This window comes from Salmo salar, chromosome ssa23 (assembly GCF_905237065.1).
Source record: "Salmo salar chromosome ssa23, Ssal_v3.1, whole genome shotgun sequence".
Classification (NCBI taxonomy): Eukaryota; Metazoa; Chordata; class Actinopteri; order Salmoniformes; family Salmonidae; genus Salmo; species Salmo salar.
The window spans coordinates 15,268,427-15,288,013 of NC_059464.1; the positions used below are offsets into that span (position 1 = coordinate 15,268,427).

General features: G+C 43.1%; 1 protein-coding gene across 10 annotated transcripts in view; it reads right to left on the reverse strand.

Annotated features, from left to right (window-relative positions):
- The window catches only part of LOC106584184 (CMP-N-acetylneuraminate-beta-1,4-galactoside alpha-2,3-sialyltransferase), a 100,335-nt gene that overhangs the window by 11,612 nt on the left and 69,136 nt on the right, over positions 1–19,587 (reverse strand). For 9 of the 10 annotated variants that reach the window (XM_014169171.2, XM_014169168.2, XM_045705914.1 and 6 more), the window contains 2 exons: positions 11,749–11,895; positions 7,396–7,542 (listed from right to left, as the gene is read on the reverse strand). In XM_014169171.2, the coding sequence (XP_014024646.1) occupies positions 7,396–7,542; positions 11,749–11,895 (294 nt within the window). Of the gene's footprint in view, positions 1–7,395; positions 7,543–7,913; positions 8,244–11,748; positions 11,896–19,587 lie in introns of those variants that run through there. The other variant, XR_006761462.1, reaches the window with a different exon arrangement.

The following is a 19,587-nucleotide window of genomic DNA, read 5'->3' on the forward strand; positions in this document are numbered from 1 at the left end:
ATTGGGTAGGTACCCGAAAGGTTGCTGGATCGAGTCCCCGAGCCGACATGGTAAAAATGTGTTGTTCTGCCCTTGAGCAAGGCAGTTAACCTTTGTAGGTTTACTGCCGAGGTAGGCTACCATCACCCGCCTCAGCTTGACCCCATTGTCCAGTGGCAGAGTCCACTTCACACCTCTGTGTTAGGGACCAGGTTGCTCAGGTACTCAGTCAGTTGAACTGGTCAGCCAATCACAGACCCTATCAGGTGGGATAACAGACCCATATTCCTGCCTGGTTTGAATGGTCTGCTGGCTCCAAGCAGCAAGATTTTGATTGTTGTGTATTCTAGTTTCAAGTGCTACACGATCTAACCCGCTGTGGTGACAAACAAACTCTTTGGCTTGTATCCATTCATCCACATGGCTGCTGGCTGCGCATTGCTACCACCGGAAATGTTTGTTTTTGTAAGGACACAAAAAAAACAGAGGCAGTGGGAGAACCTATTTAAGTAAGTAAATACATTTTGAAAAATGTTAAAACAGTAATATTAGTAGGCCACTTTGTAGGCTAACTCAATTGAGCTGCTAGCTAGCTAACTTTACACACTGTTTAGCTAAGTTAATTAAATGTAATCAGCTAGCTAACTTTCTTTTCACTAGCTATCTTGATGTAATCATTGTAAATTAAAAATACAGTCTCCAAATGCATTTGTAGAAAACAGCCATGGAATTATTGACAAGTGTTACTCCCCTAAAAAGCCCTCCCCAGTGCCCTTCCTTCAGCAAATCAGATCACGCCTCCATTCTACTCCTGCCTTCCTATAGGCAGAAACTTAAACAGGAAGTATCCATGGTAAGGACTGTTCAACGTTGGTCTGACCAATCAGAATCTATGCTTCAAGATTGCATGTTGATATGTTCTGAGTTGACTTTGAGAATAACATTGGCGTATACACTGACTCGGTGACTGAGTTTATCAGATGAAATCAAATCAAGCTTAATTGTTTTTACCAACCGAGGCAAGGAAACCTCTCGAACCAGCTAAGGCATGGGAGCCTGACGAGCCAGCTGAGGCACCCCTGGCTCCTACGGCAGCGGCACCCGGGCCCGGCATCACCAACAAAACAGAAAACAAAAACCTCCCTGAAGCTTCAAATATTGATGTCAACATTCCGTAAGGACAGACGCTGGAGACGAGAAGCAAGTACAGGGAGAGAACATTTAATGAAACACGGACAGGAACAGAATACAGACAGCGTCTGGACAGGGGAAAACAAAACAACAATAATGCTGACACACGGAACTAACTGAGGAACAGACAGATATAGAGGGGCCAGGTGTCCAGGTGTGTCCAATGAGTGCTGATGCGCGTAATGATGGTGACAGGTGTGCGTAATGATAGGAAGCCTGGCACCAGAGAGGAGGAGAGAGAGCAGGCGTAATAGAATGACACAAACTGAACAACTAAAAAGTACCCTAAGGAAAAGAAAAGCTAAAAAGATGTGTCCACAGTCCACATATGTCCAGAGTTTCGGCCTCCCTCAGGTCCTCTAGCAGGCTATTCCAGAAGCTGGGGGCATAATAACTAAAGGCTGCCTCTCCATGCCTCTTGGTCCTAGGCTTTGGGATTGTTAAAGGCCAGTGACAGAGGATCTGAGGGACCTACTGGTTACATAACTTAAAAGCATGTCTGACAAGTACTGGGGTGCACAATCATGGATTGGTTTAAAAACCAATAGAAGAATCTTAAAATGTATTCTAAAACTCACAGGCAGCTGGTGTTCATAGAGGAAGTGCATAGAGGATGTTGTTCCAACTGTGACGAATAAAACTTATCCAAACCCCCAAAAATCGGATAATTGGCAGCGTTAAGACAAAACTAAAGGTGTAAACCACCGTAATTAACCGTGGCAAGGTGACTGGGAACATGTACAAACAGTCCAGCTATGCCCTCCGTAAGGCAATAAAGCAGTCACAATTCAATGGCTCAGACACAAGATGTATATGGCAGGGAGTCCAGACAATCATGGATTATAAATGTAAAACCAGCCACATCGCTGACACTGACGCCTTGCTCCCAGACAAGCTACACATCTTCTTCACCCGCTTCGAGGAAAACAAAGTGCCGTCGGTACAGGCCAACACCGGTCATGAGGACTGTGCGCTCTCGTTCTACGTGGCTGACATGAGTAAGACATGTAAGCCTGTTAACCCTCGCAAGGCTGCCAGCCCAGACAGCATCCATAGCCGTGTCCTCAGAGCATGTGCAGACCAGCTGGCTGGAGTGTTTAAAGACATATTGAAGCTCTCCCTATCCCAGTCTGTTGTCCCTACTTGCTTCATGATGTCCACCATTGTTCCTGTACCCAAGAAAGCGAAAGTAACTGAACTAAATGACTATCGCCCTGTAGCACTCACATCTGTCATCATGAAGTGCTTTGAGAGGGTAGTTAAGGATCATATCCCCTCCACCTTACCGGACACACTAGACCCACAACAATTTGCATACCACACCAACAGATCCACGGATGACGCAATCGCCATGGCACTGCCCTATCACATCTGAAAAAGAGGAATACATATGTAAGATTGCTGTTAATCGACTACAGCTCAGCCTTCAACACCATAGTGCCCTCCAAGCTGATCACTAACCTCCGGACCCTGGGTCTGAACCCCACCCTGTGCAACTAGGTCCTGGACTTCCTGACGGGCCGACCCCAGGTGGGGAAGGTAGGCAACAACATCTTCACTACGTTGATCCTCAACACGGGGACCCCACAAAGGTGCGTGATCAGCCCCGTCCTATACTCCCTGTTCATCCATGACTGCGTGGCCACGCACGTCTCCAAGTCAAGTATCAAGTTTGCAGACGACACATCAGTGGTAGTCCTGATTACCAACAATGACGAGATCGCCTACAGAGAGGAGGTGAGGGCCCTAGCGGAGTGGTGCCAGGAAAATAATCTCTCCCTTAGCCTTCCCTGTAGCTCAGTTGGTAGAGCATGGTGTTTGCAACGCCAGGGTTGTGGGTTCGATTCCCACGGGGGACCAGCACAGAAAAAATTTTTTTATGAAATGTATGCATTCACTACTGTAAGTCACTCTGGATAAGAGTGTCTGCTAAATGACTAAAATGTAAATGTCAACAAAACAAAGGAGCTGATCGTGGAATTCAGGAGGCAGCAGAGGGAGCACGCCCACATCGACGGGGCCGCAATGGAGAGGGTTAAAAAACGTAAAAGTTAAAAGGTTAAAAGTTCCTTGCCGTGTACATCACTGACAACCTGACATGGTCCATCCATGTTCAACCTCACTCTTTAACCTCAGGAAGCTGAAGAAATTTGGCTTGGCCCCTTCTACAGATGCACCACTGAATGCATCCTGTTGGACTGTATCAACGCCTGGTACGGCAACTGCACCATTCGCAACAGTAGGGCTCTCCAGAGGGTGGTCAGCCCAACGCATCACTGAGGGCACACTGCCTGCCCTCCAGAACATCTACAGGCCGTGGCCCGACTCAGCTTGTCACCACTAGCTGGCCTCCGCCCAGTAGCCTGCCCTGAACAAGCCTGCTACCAACCGGTACTTAACCCTGCACCTTAGAAACTGCTGCCCTATGTACATACTGTAGTCATTGAACACTTTAATAATGTTTACATACTGTTTTACATATACTTCATATGTATATACTGTATTCTAGTCAAGGCTCATCCTATATAATTACTGCTGTACACACCTTTTCTATTCATATGCTGTCCATGATGTCTATAGACACAATTATATAGATATATTTCCATTCCTGACTCTGACATTGCTCATTCTAATATTACTACATTTCTTAATTCCTTTATATAAAATAATTGGGTTTGCGTGTATTGTATTATATTGATAGCTATGAACATAAGCATTTCGGTACACCCACGATAACATCGGAAAAATATATGTACGTGACCAATAACATTTTATTTGACTAGGAAGAGGATGAAATTCCAGCTCCAGCTGTCAGTAAAGGGAGAGTGTAGGCTACTGGATCGGATAGGTAACTTTCTGGGAGGCCATTATGTAAAGATTCTAATGTTCCATTCCCTAGAGGGAAAGACAGAGAGATAATAGCAACATAATATTCAGTGCTGTCTAATTTGAGTATAATGAAGCCTATTTCTTTGTGATGTTTTCTGTCCTCAGATATGTAAATCAATGAAAACCTGTGTTTGCAGATGAAGAGAGGGGTACCAATGAATGTCCCAAGAGACAGATTTTCATACAGGATTTATCCCAGTGTTTTACTCAAAAGGCTCAGACTTTTCTGTTTCCATCTACGCAGGCCGGCACCCGTCTCTCACTGGGCCATGGCTCCGGCAGACCTGCTCTCCCTTGGGGCCAAAACTAGGCCGCTGGTACTTTTCATCTTCCGTTTACACAATAATGGCTAACTATGAACTTTAACATCTTCTCATAAAGCAACTGCGTATACCAGCATTATTTTTGTATGCAACATTTGCTAACATACTGTAGATAGGCCTACCTATATGCCATGAGTTATAGGTGTAGGCCCACAGTACCTATATTAGCATGTTATACACATTCTATATGTTATATTACTTACAATATATCAACCTATTACAACTGGAGCAGGTCAACCCTGCTGGAGATCTGCTGGGTGTGCATCAGCCCAGCAATAACACACCGGATTCAACTCTAATGAGGTGATAATCAAGTGTGCTATTGCTGGGTTGAAACAGAAGTCTGCTCACCCAGTAGATCAGGGACCAGTGGAGCAAGGTTTGCCACCGTTGGTGTGCATTTTTTTTTTGTTCACCTGAAATTATGCTTTAGTAATAATAGCCTACTTGTTATTACTCAATTATTTATTGTTGTTTATACCTAGATGTCTAATCTTTAAATATTAGTTAAGTTATTTGTACATTTTGTAGTGATGAAGAGTTGATTCTTTGAAGAGAAGCGTTTAAAGCTGCAATATGTAACTTTCTGGTCGACCCGACCAAATTCACATAGAAATGTGACTTAAAGAAGCGGTAGATGTATTCTAGGTGCACAATTTCTATGCTTCCCGTTCATTGGTTTTGTATTTGAGTCTTTTACTTTTGGTTTTGTACACCAGCTTCAAACAGCTGAAAATACAATATTTTTGGTTATTGAAAGGATATTTCACAGCAGTTTATGGGGTACAATTCTCTTCACTATATATAGCTTGTTTTGTCACAAACTGAAATTAGAATTTTAGCATCCAGAAAATGGCGGAGTGATTTCTGCATATTGCACCTTTAAACTTTTACAATTTTTTGTTACTAATATTCAAAATGAACTAGTGTCAATGTTGGTTAATCATATATCACAATCCTGTAATAAAGAGGTGAAGGGGTTCTGTCTCTAATGTGTCTGTTTCTGTGTTGTATTCACAAATGAACATTTCCTTTTTGTCTAGTTGTACGATCTGTTTTATTTGATTGTCAATCTGTCTCAGCATATCTGAATCCATTTTGCCATTTATCATATGGCATGCATAGCCAATGCAGCCATATGCCTGTAGCACTCAGAGAACAGCTAAACTCACACATTGTTTACATGTTGAGCTATATTGAGCTCAATTTAAAATGATACCAGTAGACAATGTATATGAGGCAAACCATATACCAGATTCTGTACATTCCTGTTAAGTCCTGACATATGAAATTGTCTAGTGAAATTCAACCCTTGTAATTTAGGTACAGTATGAAAAGAAGATAACAACAATTAGGCTACAGGAGATGAGCATTACAGGTAACATATTATGAGGTTCATTTTATTAATTTCAGCAATGTTGCTTGCAAAAAGGAAATAGTTGTTTCCATAGCAGATAGACCAAGGATATTCAACTCTTACACTACGAGGTCCGGGGCCTGCTGGTTTTCTGTTCTACCTTGTAATTAATTGCATCCACCTGGTGTTCCAGGTCTAAATCAGTCCCTCATTAGAGGGGAACAATGAAAAAAAGGACCAGAGTTGAGTTTGAGGGAGATATACAGTACAGGGTTGCTCTATGTGGCCTATCACCCTGTATAAGCTAGATACTAATCACAGCTAAGCTTTTAGGTCAATAATATGCTGTTTTTATTAAAGTGTTGTTATAATGGTGAGAGAAATTAAACTAGCTAGTAGCTAACGGTAGCTAGCTAGTTATACCTTACAAGGTTAGCTGACTTTTCTCAAAACAAAACTCATTGTAGCTAGCTACATCTTGTCCCTCATGCTAGCCTGCACAGCCAAATTTCACTCCAGAAATGTCCAAATTACATTTATATGGCCAGCATTTGAGACCATTTCTCCCCTCTTGCTGCAGCTTTAGCTCATCTTGAATGACAGTGAAATGCTGTGAAAACCAGCATGCTGCAAATGTTCTAGAACGTTTGTCACCAATGCTTGTTTGTTAAAAACATGCACTTTTGCTCATACAGCACTAATCTGGGGAGCACCTTTCGAGTTCCGCCAAGCAAGGCATTTGATGGGTTTGACTTGTTGTGAGGCGTCACTGATTTACACTGGATTCCCACCCATCTTTAGCTGATTTCTTCCATGAAACTTCCCCAGGCTTCCTGTACTAGGGAAGCCTGGTTTGCGACGAGGCTAACCTAACCCTGGCTTTCATAACCTAACTTAGGAGACTAACACCTGCGTCCTAAATGGCAGCCAATTCCCAATGGACCCTGGTCAAATGTAGTGCACTATATAGGCACTATAGGGAATAGGGTGCCATTTGTTACGCAGGTTGAGTGAGTGCATGAAAAGCAGATCTGAGGCTTTCTAGATATAGCCAAACATACACCAGACACCTGTTCACTACACAGTAAAGTCTCTAGAAAGAATAACTCAGGTTTAATTGGAAATAGTTTACAATTACGGTGCCAATTATGGTTCAAATATTCAGGTCAGTTTGTCTGTAAATTTCCCTCTTGTTTAACAAGACATTTATAAATGTTTTTCTTAATGAAGCTATTTTGACATTGGCACCAAACTAAGCCATCAGTTCTTCTCACTTTGATGCTGTGTGGACTGTGTGCGTGTGAACATGTAGTTGAGAGGTGAGTTGCTGGGTAAGGATGACACAACCATCATCCATAGTTAACTATCAGACTGACAACATATATAACACATGCCACTCTTTCAGCTTCCATTATTTCAACAGGACTGCTAGAAATCTTAACAAACCTTCTGCTATACAGTAGGTCAGTGTGACCTCATGGTCAGATGAATGCATTGTATACAAAATAGATGACATATTTATTTTCATGTTTCCATGATGTATGTAAGTGTGCATGAGTGTGTTTGTGTGTCAAGGCCCCCTGTGACCCTTTAAGGGGTCGACAGAGAATACGTAGACGGGGCAAATGGCTGTTGTCAGTGTCAGGTCACTTGTACCTGTTTGATGGCCGCCATCCTGATCTTCTCGTAGTAGTGTAGGGGGGCGTGGGGGGTACTCATGTCATAACCAAATCCAGCCACAGCTACCTCATCACAGTTATGGAGGGCCATTGTTATGGCAACAGTCCCCAGTGTCGGAATATTCTGGAAAACACAGAAGAGAAGACAAATGTTCCCTGAAACAGGACAGTGAGTAAAGTAGACTACTAGAACTACTGGAGTTTAATAGCACATGGGGTAACAAAGAAGAAATGTAAAAATGTTTTAAAAAAGGTTACCAAAACAGAAGTAATGGAACTATTTGAAAGACTTTAGTCACAGCTGAGTCAAGATTTGAAAAGATGGCGCCGACAGACATGGTCGTCCAGTTCCTAGCTCCGAGCCAACTTTGCAGTATTTCGTTTTTTTGTGTGTTATTTCTTACATTATTTGCTCAGAACATTTCTTGCATTATTACCTACAGCCGAAAATAACTTTTGGATAACTTTTGGATATTAGATTGCCCGGTCACTCACCATAATTTAAACCATGAATTAGACTTTCCTGAATTGGCGCCTTTGTTCGTACCTCCCAAGACATTTCCACTCATCACAGGGGCTGCTCCAAGACGCCCTCGAAGCAGAAGAGGAATACGGATTGGGCTTTAATTTGCATACCATCCACAGCCTCCAAGTATATTACTCACTAATGTTTAGCCCATGGACAATAAAGTAGACAAGCTCAGGACGAGGATCTCCTTCCAGAGAGACATCAGGGGCAGTAACATCATCTGTTTCACGGAATCATGGCTCTCTCCGGATATACTGTCCCCATCCATACAGCCATCTGGGTTCTCCGTAACATCCCTTGAACAGTAAGAAAGAACTCTCTGGGAAAAATAAAGTCAGAGGTGTATGTTTCATGATTAACTACTCGTGTGATTGTGGTAACGTACAGGAACTCAAGTCCTTTTGTTCTCCCAATCTGGAATACCTCACTATCAAATGGCAACCACATTACCTCCCGAGAGAATAATTTTCGGTCATCATCACGGCCATCTATATTCCCCCTTAAGCCAACACCGCGACTGCACTCAAGGAACTACACTGGACTTTGTGCAAACTGGAAACCGCATATCTCAAGGCCGCATTTAATGTAGCTGGGGACTTTAATAAAACAAATCTGAGGAAAACGCTACTTAAATTTTATCAACACATCGCCTGCGCCACTCGCTCATTAATAATTCTTGACCATTGCTACTCCCCCTTCTGGGACGGCTACAAGGCCCGCCCCCTCCCTCCCTTCGGCAAATCGTCACTACAGAGACAAAGTGGAGTCGCAAGTAGAGACTGAGCGCTTGTTCTACGTGGCTGATGTGAGTAACACATTTAAGCGTTGAATCTAGGTGAAAGCTTATTGATGTCACCTGTTAAATCCATTTCAGTTTAGATGAAGGGGAAGAAACAGGTTAAAGAAGGTTTTTTAAGCCTTGAGACAATTGAGACATGGATTGTGCATGTGTGCCATTCAGAGGGTGAATGGGCAAGACAAAATATTTAAGTGCCTTTGAACGGGGTATGGTGGTAGGGACCAGGGGCACCAGTTTGAGTGTGTCAAGAACTGCAATGCTGCTGAGTTTTTCACGCTCAACAGTTTCCCGTGTGAATCAAGAATGGTCCACCACCCAAAGGACATCCAGCCAAACTAGACACAACTGTTGGAGGCATTGGAGTCAACATGGGCCAGCATCCCTGTGGAACGATTTTGATGCCTTGCAGTCCATGCCTTTGACAAATCGAGGCTGTTCTGAGGGTAAAATGGGGTGCAACACAATATTAGGAAGGTGTTCCTAATGTTTTGTACATTCAGTGTATATTTATATTGAGTATTGCTCGTTCTTAATTCCTTTCTTTTTATTTTTGGGATTTGCATGTATTGTTTGTATTGTTAGGTATTATTGAACTGTTGGAGCTAGGAACATAAGCATTTCACTAAACCCGCGATAACATCTGCAAAATATGTGTATGCGACCAATAAAACTTGATTTGATTGAGGAAACTATGTCAATATATTTTGTTAAACCTGTTAGGGATAGGGGGCAGTATTTTCACATTCGGATGAAAAGCATGCCCAGAGTAAACTGCCTGCTACTCGGGCCCAGAGTCAAATATTTGCATATTATTAGTAGATTTGGATAGAAAACACTCTGAAGTTTCTAAAACTGTTTGAATGATGTCTGTGAGTATAACAGAACTGGCAGGCAAAAACCTGAGAAAAATCCAACCAGGAAGTGGGAAATCTGAGACTAGCAGTTTTTCTATCTAATCCCTATCCAAACTACAGTGTCTGTGGGGTCATATTGCACTTCCTAAGGCTTCCACTAGATGTCAACAGTCTTTAGAACCTTGTTTCATACTTCTACTGTTACTGGGCAGAGAATAAGAGCCCAGTCAACCAGTGGACTGCCTGAGACCAAGGAGTTGTTTACTGCGCAGGCACACAGGCGCGCAGCTCCTTCTTTTTCCTCTGTAATGAATACACTATTGTCCGGTTGGAATATTATCGAATATTTATGTTAAAAATACCCTAAGGATTGATTGTAAACATCGTTTGACATGTTTCTACGAACGGTAATGGAACATTTTGACTTTTCGTCTCTGGTTTTGCGCTCGCGCAATTTGCCTTTGGATAGTGATCAGAACGCTCGAACAAAAGGAGGTATTTGTACATAAATATGGAGTTTGCCGAACAAAAATAACATTTCTTGTGGGAGTCCTGGGAGTGCATTCAGATGAAGATCAGCAAAGGTAAGTGAAGATCTATAACACTATTTCTGAGTTTAGTTGACTCCAGAACTTGGCGGGTAACTGTATAGCTTGCTTTGATGGCTGAGCTCTGTACTCAGAATATTGAACAATGTGCTTTCGCCGTAAAGCTATTTTGAAATCTGACACAGCGGTTGCATTAAGGAGAAGTGTATCTATAATTCTTTCAATAACTGTTGTAAAGTTTATCAACGTTTATGATGAGTATTTTTGTAAATTGATGTGCTCATTCACCGGAAGTTTTGGGAGGCAATACATTTTCTGAATATCACGCGCCAATGTAAAATGGGGTTTTTGGATATAAATATGAACTTTATCGAACAAAACATATATGTATTGTGTAACATTGAGTCCTGGGAGTGTCATCTGATGAAGATCGTCAAAGGTTAGTGATTCATTTTAGCTGTATTTCTGGTTTTTGTGATGCCTCTCCTTGCTTGGAAAATGGCTGTATGGTTTTTCTTGTCAAGTTGATGTCCTAACATAATCTAATGTTATGCTTTCGCCGTAAAGCCTTTTTGAAATCGGACAATGTGGTTGGATTAACGAGAAGATTATTTTCAAAATGGTGTATAATAGTTGTATGTTTGAGAAAATTGAATTATGAGATTCTTGCTGTTTTGTATTTCGCGCCCTGCTATTACATTGGCTGTTGGCGAGGGGTTCCACTAGCGGAACTCCTGTCCATAACAGGTTTTAACAGAGTTACTGGTGGTGGGAAACAGTGCCCCCCCCAACATCTCGCTCTCTCTCCCTTTTTTGCTCTCTCTCTGTTCGGCCTGAAATCCTATTAAAGATAGCTGGACGCCCAGGTAGGACAAAGTGAATTTATCAGCTGGCTGCTGGTGTCTGAGGGAGCAGTTGCTGTAGGTTTATCTGTGGTGCTGAAGGTGTCCGCACTCACTGACAGAGCCAACCACCTCTGTCCAGCCTACAGTCCTTGCTCCCTCCATGGCTCGGAGCCATGCCTCTATAGGTGTGGATGTTGCAACAGGGAAGCGCATCTTCTTTAGCAGCTACGGCAAAGGCAAAGCTACTGATTGATAAGAAGGGCGAACCAACTCTAGCCTCCACATCTCCAGCCCAGGTCCATGCTTCCCAAGTCCTTGCTCCCACCGTGGCTCTCAACCGCATCTCTCTACTAAGTGTGGACGTTACGAGGATGTTACTAAAAGCTACTACTATCGGGCACCTGGAGGGTCTGCTGTGTGTCTACAGTGTGTTAGGGTAGTATGTTAGGGCTGACCTGGTCTGCTGTGTGTCAGGGCTGACCTGTCCTGATAGGACCAGGCACACAGACAAGGAGAGAACATGAACCAGTGCAGCCCAGCCCAGCCATTAACGCATGCTTATGTGTGAAACAGCTGAGGGTTTTTTCTTTATATTTCATTTCTTAGAATGTAATTTAACTACCTTGAGTATCCTGATAACACATATTCTGTAGGCTATTTATGTAAATGACTAGTTGTTAGCTGTATAAAACCAGAGCCTGATTCCTGTGTTTGATGGCATTATGTTTCGATCAGTTAGTTTCCCCGTCTCTCACCCCTCTCCCCATCTGTCCCTTGTTGTGTGGCAGGCCAATGAACCTGAAGGCAGCCTCCTGGATGAAGTAAGGGTTGAGGATCCTCATCTCACTGGGCTCCCTGGGAACATGACGGGCCACAGACTTCCAGAACCCATCTGTATTACGCTACGTGAGAGAGTGAGAGTGAGAGAGAGAGAGAGCGAGAGAGAGAGAGGTTAATTTGAATAATAGCATTACAAATGGTAATAACAAATTAAGACATCAGTAATAGATTTACCACTTGCTTTAACAATGTAATGTCTCTCTGTTGGTGGTCTCCAACAGCACAAGTCATCCAGCTTTTAGACCTGACCATCAATTACAAGGGAGCTCAGCCAATCCAGAGCACCTCAACATCTCTTCTCATCAGACCTGGGTTCAAATACTAATTTAAATAATTTCAAATACTTTGAGCTTTTGCTTTAGCCTGCTTGGAATGCCAGATGGGCAGGATTTTACATTTTGAGACTATTCTATTGGTTCATTAAATCAGCCAAGCATAATCAAACACAGATGATGTATTTGAAATTATTTCAGTTTCATATTTGAACCAAGGTCTGCTTCTCATGTTCTTCTGCCTCATGATTAGTCATTCATTCTTCTCTTCAGCTGAGAAACTGGCAAAGTGAGAGCTGATGCTTAGCAGTTGGTCAGTGAATTTTAACACACGTCACCTGTACAAATAAACCAGGGATTCCTTTGATATTTCCAAATAAATAGTGACTAAAATATGGCCAAGTGGCTTTGAGGTGGTTTGGCTGTGTGCCCAGGACAAGCCCAGACACAACCCACCTCTCTGTCAGACCGGTTCTGAATAAAGGGCCTTTCTGATTCTGATGGGGCAACAACATCACGGCAAGGGACACATAAAGCCAGGCCCAGGGACACAGTCCCCCCCCACCCTAGGGAAACCAAAAACATATGGTCTCAGGTTTCAACAGGTTGTTCGGAGGGTGAAAAGTGATGGAAGATGACACCTACTATTGCCATCTATTACACAAGATGGCGCCGGAGGAGATGGCCGCCGTTTTACGGTCTCTTAACCAATTGTGCTACTATGAGTTTTTCTTCGCGATATTTGTAAATTATTTTGTACATAATGTTTCTGCAACCATATCTTACGGCACAAAAGAGCTTCTGGATATCAGGACAGCGATCACTCACCTCGGATTAGACAAAGATTTTTTCAACAACAACAAGCAGGACTCACACGATATTCTCCAAACACCCCACAGGGCAGACATCACAATTATTCGCAAAAGGAAGCGACGCAGAGGACGAAGAGCAGGATGCCTCGTCTGGACCCGCAGAAGGCGAGTAGGAAAGCTGCCGTTACCGTCAATATTACTCGCCAACGTGCAATCATTGGACAATAAACTAGACGAGGTACGATCACGAATATCCTACCAACGGGACATCAAAAACTGTAATATCCAATGTTTCACAGAATCGTGGCTGAATGACAACATGGATATTCAGCTAGCGGGATATACGCTGCACCGGCAGGATAGAACAGCACACTCCGGTAAGACGAGAGGGGTGGGGGGGTCTGTGCTCGCCTGAAGTAGAGTATATTGTGATAAATTGCAGGCCACACTACTTGCCTAGAGAGTTCTCAGCTATACTTTTCGTGGCTGTTTATTTACCACCACAGAGCTGGATCTTTTGTTTGGATTTCCCGAGGCAGCCCCATTCATCCCAGATGCTCCACCAGAGGGAGGAGAGCTCGGGTTCTAGTCAGGCTGCGAGCAAACCATCCACCGCTTCCGAGTATATTACTCGCTAAAATATTCAGTCCCTGGAAAATAAAGTAGATGAGCTCAGGGCTAGGATCTCCTTTCAAAGAGACATAAGGGACTGGAACATACTCTGTTTTACGGAATCAAGGCTCTCTCCGTATATATTGTCCCCATCCACACAGCCAACAAAGTTCTCTTTACATCGCGCTGACAGGAGGAAAGAACTCTTTGGAAAAAACTAAGGTGGGAGGTATGTCTCATGATTAACAACTCATGGTGTGATTGTGGTAATGTACAGGAAATCAAGTCCTTTTGTTCTCCCGATCTGGAATATCTCACCATCAAATGCCGACAACATTAACTCCCAAGACAATTTTCTTTGGATATTGTCACTACCCTGTATATTTCTCCCCTAAGCCGACACCGCGATGGCTCACAAGGAACTACACTGGACTTTGTGCAAACTGGAAACCGCATATCCTGAGGCTGCATTTATTGTAGCTGGGGACTTTAATAAAGGAAATCTGAGGCAAATAAAATCTACCAACACATCTCCTGTGCTACACATTGTTACTCTCCCTTCTGGGAAGGCTACAAGACCCTTGCCTGCTCCACCCTTCAGCAAATCAGATCACACCTCCACCTTACCCAACTTCCTTGATGAAATACAATTTGCATACCGACCCTACAGATCCACAGATAGGGCTGTTACGGTGACCATATTACCGCCACACCGGCAGTCACTAGTCATGACCTCAGTTAAATTCCACGGGACCGTTTAGTCACCGTAACTAGGCTTCTCCTAACTCTAATGCTCCTGATGGTCATTAGTAGCCTACCAAACTTGCTAACTGCCTGGTACTCAGCATTCTATTGTCCCTCTAACCACTCTGACATCAATGCAAATGTGATCAAAAATCAAATCATGTTGAGCAACATTTCTATAGCCTATGCAATTCCGTGAGAAAACTGAGTTTTGATGGCCTCTGTTAAAAAGAGGAGGGACCCATCAGCTTTCTATAGGCTAGGCATACTTTCTTGATATTAAACACTTTGCTTCTCTTTACAACAGCAGTATAGCCTTCCTGGCTATCATAAAAATTTACCACGGGAAAAGTGTCCTCAATTCGCTATTTGCATAGATTACAATTCCCCCGTCCCCGTCCCCGTCCCTGTTTCGAGACAGTTGCAGGATAATGATCTATTCTAAATCAAAACAAATTTCACACATATATTATTTAGTATATGTAAAGACAATATTAAATCAAGAATAGTCTAATGGGTGACAATATTAGCCTATAACTTGTGAATGATAAATTATCACTTGTGTATGATGCCCAGCTTAAGGCAAGAAACAACGCATGCCTTTTTGCTGTGAATTCAAATCATACTCGCACTCGCATATAGGCCTATATGTTTTGATAAGTTTTGTATCACAACTAAAGTGGCCAAATAATTTAAGATTAAGCACATTCATCTGCTTTACAACTGGCGTAGAGCCTAATAATAAAGCATTATATGCATAATAGCATTTGCGATTACTTTTGAGAATAGTGTTTTCCCGCTAACTGATTGCATTTTGGAACATTCGTGCTTATACAGCGGTTCTTCTTTTAAAAGTTGCGTCGTACTGCAGCACAGCTTGCGGACTGCCGCATAATTCTATGGCACCTTATTTAAGTGTCAGCCATTGTTGCCATTAATGCTAGTTTGACCACCAGAGGGCATATTTGAGAAGCATTTGACAGTTTTTAATATTGGCTGTACTAGATAATTTAAAACCTTTTTTGTAAGAACATAGTATATGGGATTGATTTTAAGAAATGTAGCTTAATTTGATTAATATTATGTTGTTTCTATTCCAAGAAAAATGTAAAAACGAAACCCTCAGGGTTTCTATTAGGAAAATATGTCGCTGTACAACATGACCGGTCAGGAGTAGGCTACTAAGAGCAAAATAATCCTAACATTTCCACACCCTAATTGTAGGCTAACCAATACCCAAACGGAGATTCTGTGAAAATAAAAATCTATCAAGACCAGTCCTCAAGCTTGTCTCTAAGCAGCACGAAACGGTGCTGAAATAGTTGACCACACGCGGGTAGGCTATTGCTTCAAATCCTACTATAACAATTGGATGACTTTGGGTGTTCCAGTCAGCAACAATTTGTTGTCTTCATTAGCCTACTTTATTCTTAAAAGAACTCCAGCACAGAGAAGACAAAGGAGCCTTACATAATTAAACAATAAAGTGAAAGAATTCACAAATGCATTTGACTGTTTTTAATATTGGCCATCAACCAAAAACACAGCATCTACCATGGTAGAAATATGTTATTGAATTCAATTTAAAAATATATATATTTCAAAATGCATATGTGTATTAGGCTACTGAGCAGTCTGAAAAACCAACAGGACAATGAGAATAGGCAAAAATAACACCCCATAATTCCTCTCAAGAGAATATTGTATTTACATATAACAATAGCAACAAGAATATTATAAAAGTGAAATAAGTATTTGTTCTGGCTTACATTTGGTCAAAAACAAATATCAGATGAAAACAGTCTGATCTCCACAAAAGCCAACCTAACTAAGAAATACATTTGTCATGGTGAATAATCCAATAGTAATTGGTAGGACACATAAAAGGAAACATCAAAGAGTTTACCGGAATCTCTAAATGAAAATTCTGGCAGATCAATAAAATGTCATTGTACAGTAGTAGACCTAATTAAATTCTAAATTAATATCTAAGGGGCTTTTATACAATTATAATGCAGGGTTAATAATGAATGATTATATTTGTAGGGGTTGATGCATTTTTTGGTTGGGGCAAATCAGGTTTTAGAGTGCTAAAGCATCGAATACATTGCAAGTTTGCCCAATTTGGCCTTCAGGCTACACTTTACAATAGGACTCAACTCTTACTGACCGCACGCATCTACAGTGGTACAAATATATTATTGAATTCATTCAAAAAAACTGTTTTAAAATGCACATGTTTATTAAGTTCGCTTGCTTGTCTCAGAGCAGCTCGAAATGGTGCTGAAATAGTTGACCACACGCGGGTAGGCTATTGCTTCAAATCCTATTATAACAATTGGATGACTTTGGGTGTTCCAGTAAGCAACATTTTGTTGCCTTCATTAGCCTACTTTATTCCAATATTTTTGTCATTCAGTGATATTTATTCCCATAGTAATTCGTTATGGATCCATCCAGACGACGTTCGAAAAAATGCATTTGGTGGACTCGGTAAGAGTCTATTGTCCTGCTGTCAGTGTCAGTGTATAGGTGATGAGGAAAAGGAGTCAATCGCAGGACACCGAACTGAGTAAAACATAAGTCATTTACTCAAATAAAAATTCTGCATACAAAATCCACGCAGGGAAAACAAGAACTACAAACACAACGAACAATGCCAACAGTAAAACAATAACGCACAAAACATCACGATGACCAGAGGGTTTAAATAGGGAAGTAATCATAAAAATGGGAACCAGGTGTGAACAATCAAGACATAACCAATCGACAAAGAAACATGGATCGGTGGCAGCTAGAAAGCCGGTGACCGACGATGACCGCCGAACGAACAAGGAGAGGCACCAACTTCGGCAGAAGTCGTGACAGTACCACCGACAGATGTGACCATGGTCGTTGTGGAACGGGTAGGGGTTGTAAAATCCCTCTGGGCAGATGTCTAGGTGCCTTACACTGAGCGCACACCGAGCAGGAGGAAACATACACCCTCACGTCCTTAGCTAAAGTGGGCCACCAGTACTTCCCACTAAGACAGCGCACTGTCCGATCGATGCCAGGATGACCAGAGGAAGGTGACGTATGAGCCCAACAGATCAATCGATCACGAACATCAAGGGGAACGTACTTACGTCCAACTGGGCAGTGGGTGGGAGTGGGTTCCGCACGTAACGCCCGTTCGATGTCTGCGTCAACCTCCCATACCACCGGTGCCACCAGGCAAGAAGCCGGGATTATGGGAGTGGGATCCATGGCTCGTTCCTCTGTGTCATACATGCGAGACAGTGCGTCTGCCTTAGCGTTCTGGGAACCTGGTCGGTAGGATAGAGTAAACACAAAACGGGTGAAAAACATGGCCCACCTTGCCTGGCGAGGATTCATTCTCCTCGCCGCCTGGATGTACTCCAGATTGCGGTGGTCAGTCCAAATGAGAAAAGGGTGTTTAGCCCCCTCAAGCCAATGCCTCCACGCTTTCAGAGCTCCAACTACAACCAACGACTCCCGATCCCCCACATCATAGTTTCTCTCCGTCGGGCTGAGCTTGTTTGAGAAGAACGCACAAGGACGGAGTTTCGGTGGCGTACCAGAGCGCTGAAACAGCACAGCTCCTATCCCAGCCTCGGACGCGTCCACCTCTACTATGAACTGTAAGGAGGGATCAGGATGAGCCAACCCAGGAACCAAAGTAAACAGAGCCTTCAGTTGATTAAAAGCCCTGTCTGCCCCAGCTGACCACTGCAGCTGCACCGGTCCCCCTTTAAGCAGTGAGGTAATGGGAGCCGCTACCTGCCCAAAGCCCCGGATAAAGCTCTGGTAGTAGTTGGCAAACCCTAAGAACCGCTGCACCTCCTTAACCGTGGTTGGAGTCGGCCAATTACGCACGGCTAAAATGCGGTCATTCTCCATCTCCACCCCTGACTCTGACAGACGATACCCTAGAAAGGAGACGGACTGTTGGAAGAACAAACATTTTTCAGCCTTCACATACAGGTCATGCTCCAGCAGTCTACCAAGCACCTTGCGCACCATAGCCACATGCTCGGCGCGAGTAGTGGAGTATATTAGAATGTCATCTATATATACCACTACTCCCTGCCCATACAGGTCCCTGAAGATCTCGTCAACAAATGATTGGAAAACGGATGGAGCATTCATCAACCCGTATGGCATGACCAGGTACTCATAGTGCCCAGAGGTAGTACTAAATGTCTTCCATTCATCCCCTTTCCGGATACGCACCAGGTTGTAAGCGCTCCTGAGATCCAATTTGGTGAAGAAACGCGCCCCATGCAATGACTCAGTTACACTGGCTATAAGAGGCAGAGGGTAACTATACTTCACAGTAATCTGATTAAGACCCCTATAGTCAATGCACGGGCGCAAACCTCCATCTTTTTTCTTCACAAAAAAGAAACTCGAGGAGGCAGGTGAAATGGAAGGTTGAATGTATCCCTGTCCCAGAGATTCGGTGACATATGTTTCCATAGCCGCCGTCTCCTCCTGTGACAGAGGATACACGTGACTCCTGGGAAGTGCAGTGTCTGCCAAGAGATTTTTCGCACAGTCCCCCCGTCGATGGGGTGGTAATTGGGACGCCTTCTTTTTACAGAAGACGAGAGCCAAATCGGCATATTCAGAGGGGATGTGCATGGTGGAGACCTGGTTTGGACTCTCCACCGTAGTTGCACCTATGGAAACACCGATACATCTCCCTGAACACTGATGCAACCATCCTGTAAGAGCCTTCTGTTGCCATGAGATAGTAGGGTCATGATTAGCCAACCAGGGAAATCCCAATACCACTGGAAATGCAGGAGAATCAATCGGGAAAAGACTAATTCTCTCCTTATGATCCCCCTGCGTTCTCATACACAGTGGAACCGTGACCTCCCTTATAATACCCGATCCTAAAGGACGACTATCTCCATCCGTTTTCCAATCATTTGTTGACGAGTGTCCGTGTATAGGTGATGAGGAAAAGGAGTCAATCGCAGGACACCGAACTGAGTAAAACATAAGTCATTTACTCAAATAAAAATTCTGCATACAAAATCCACGCAGGAAAAACAAGAACTACAAACACAACGAACAGTACCAACAGTAAAACAATAACGCACAAAACATCACGATGACCAGAGGGTTTAAATAGGGAAGTAATCATAACAAAATGGGAACCAGGTGTGAACAATCAAGACATAACAAATCGACAAAGAAACATGGATCGGTGGCAGCTAGAAAGCCGGTGACGATGACCGCCGAACGCCGCCTGAACAAGGAGAAGCACCAACTTCGGCGGAAGTCGTGACACCTGCTGATA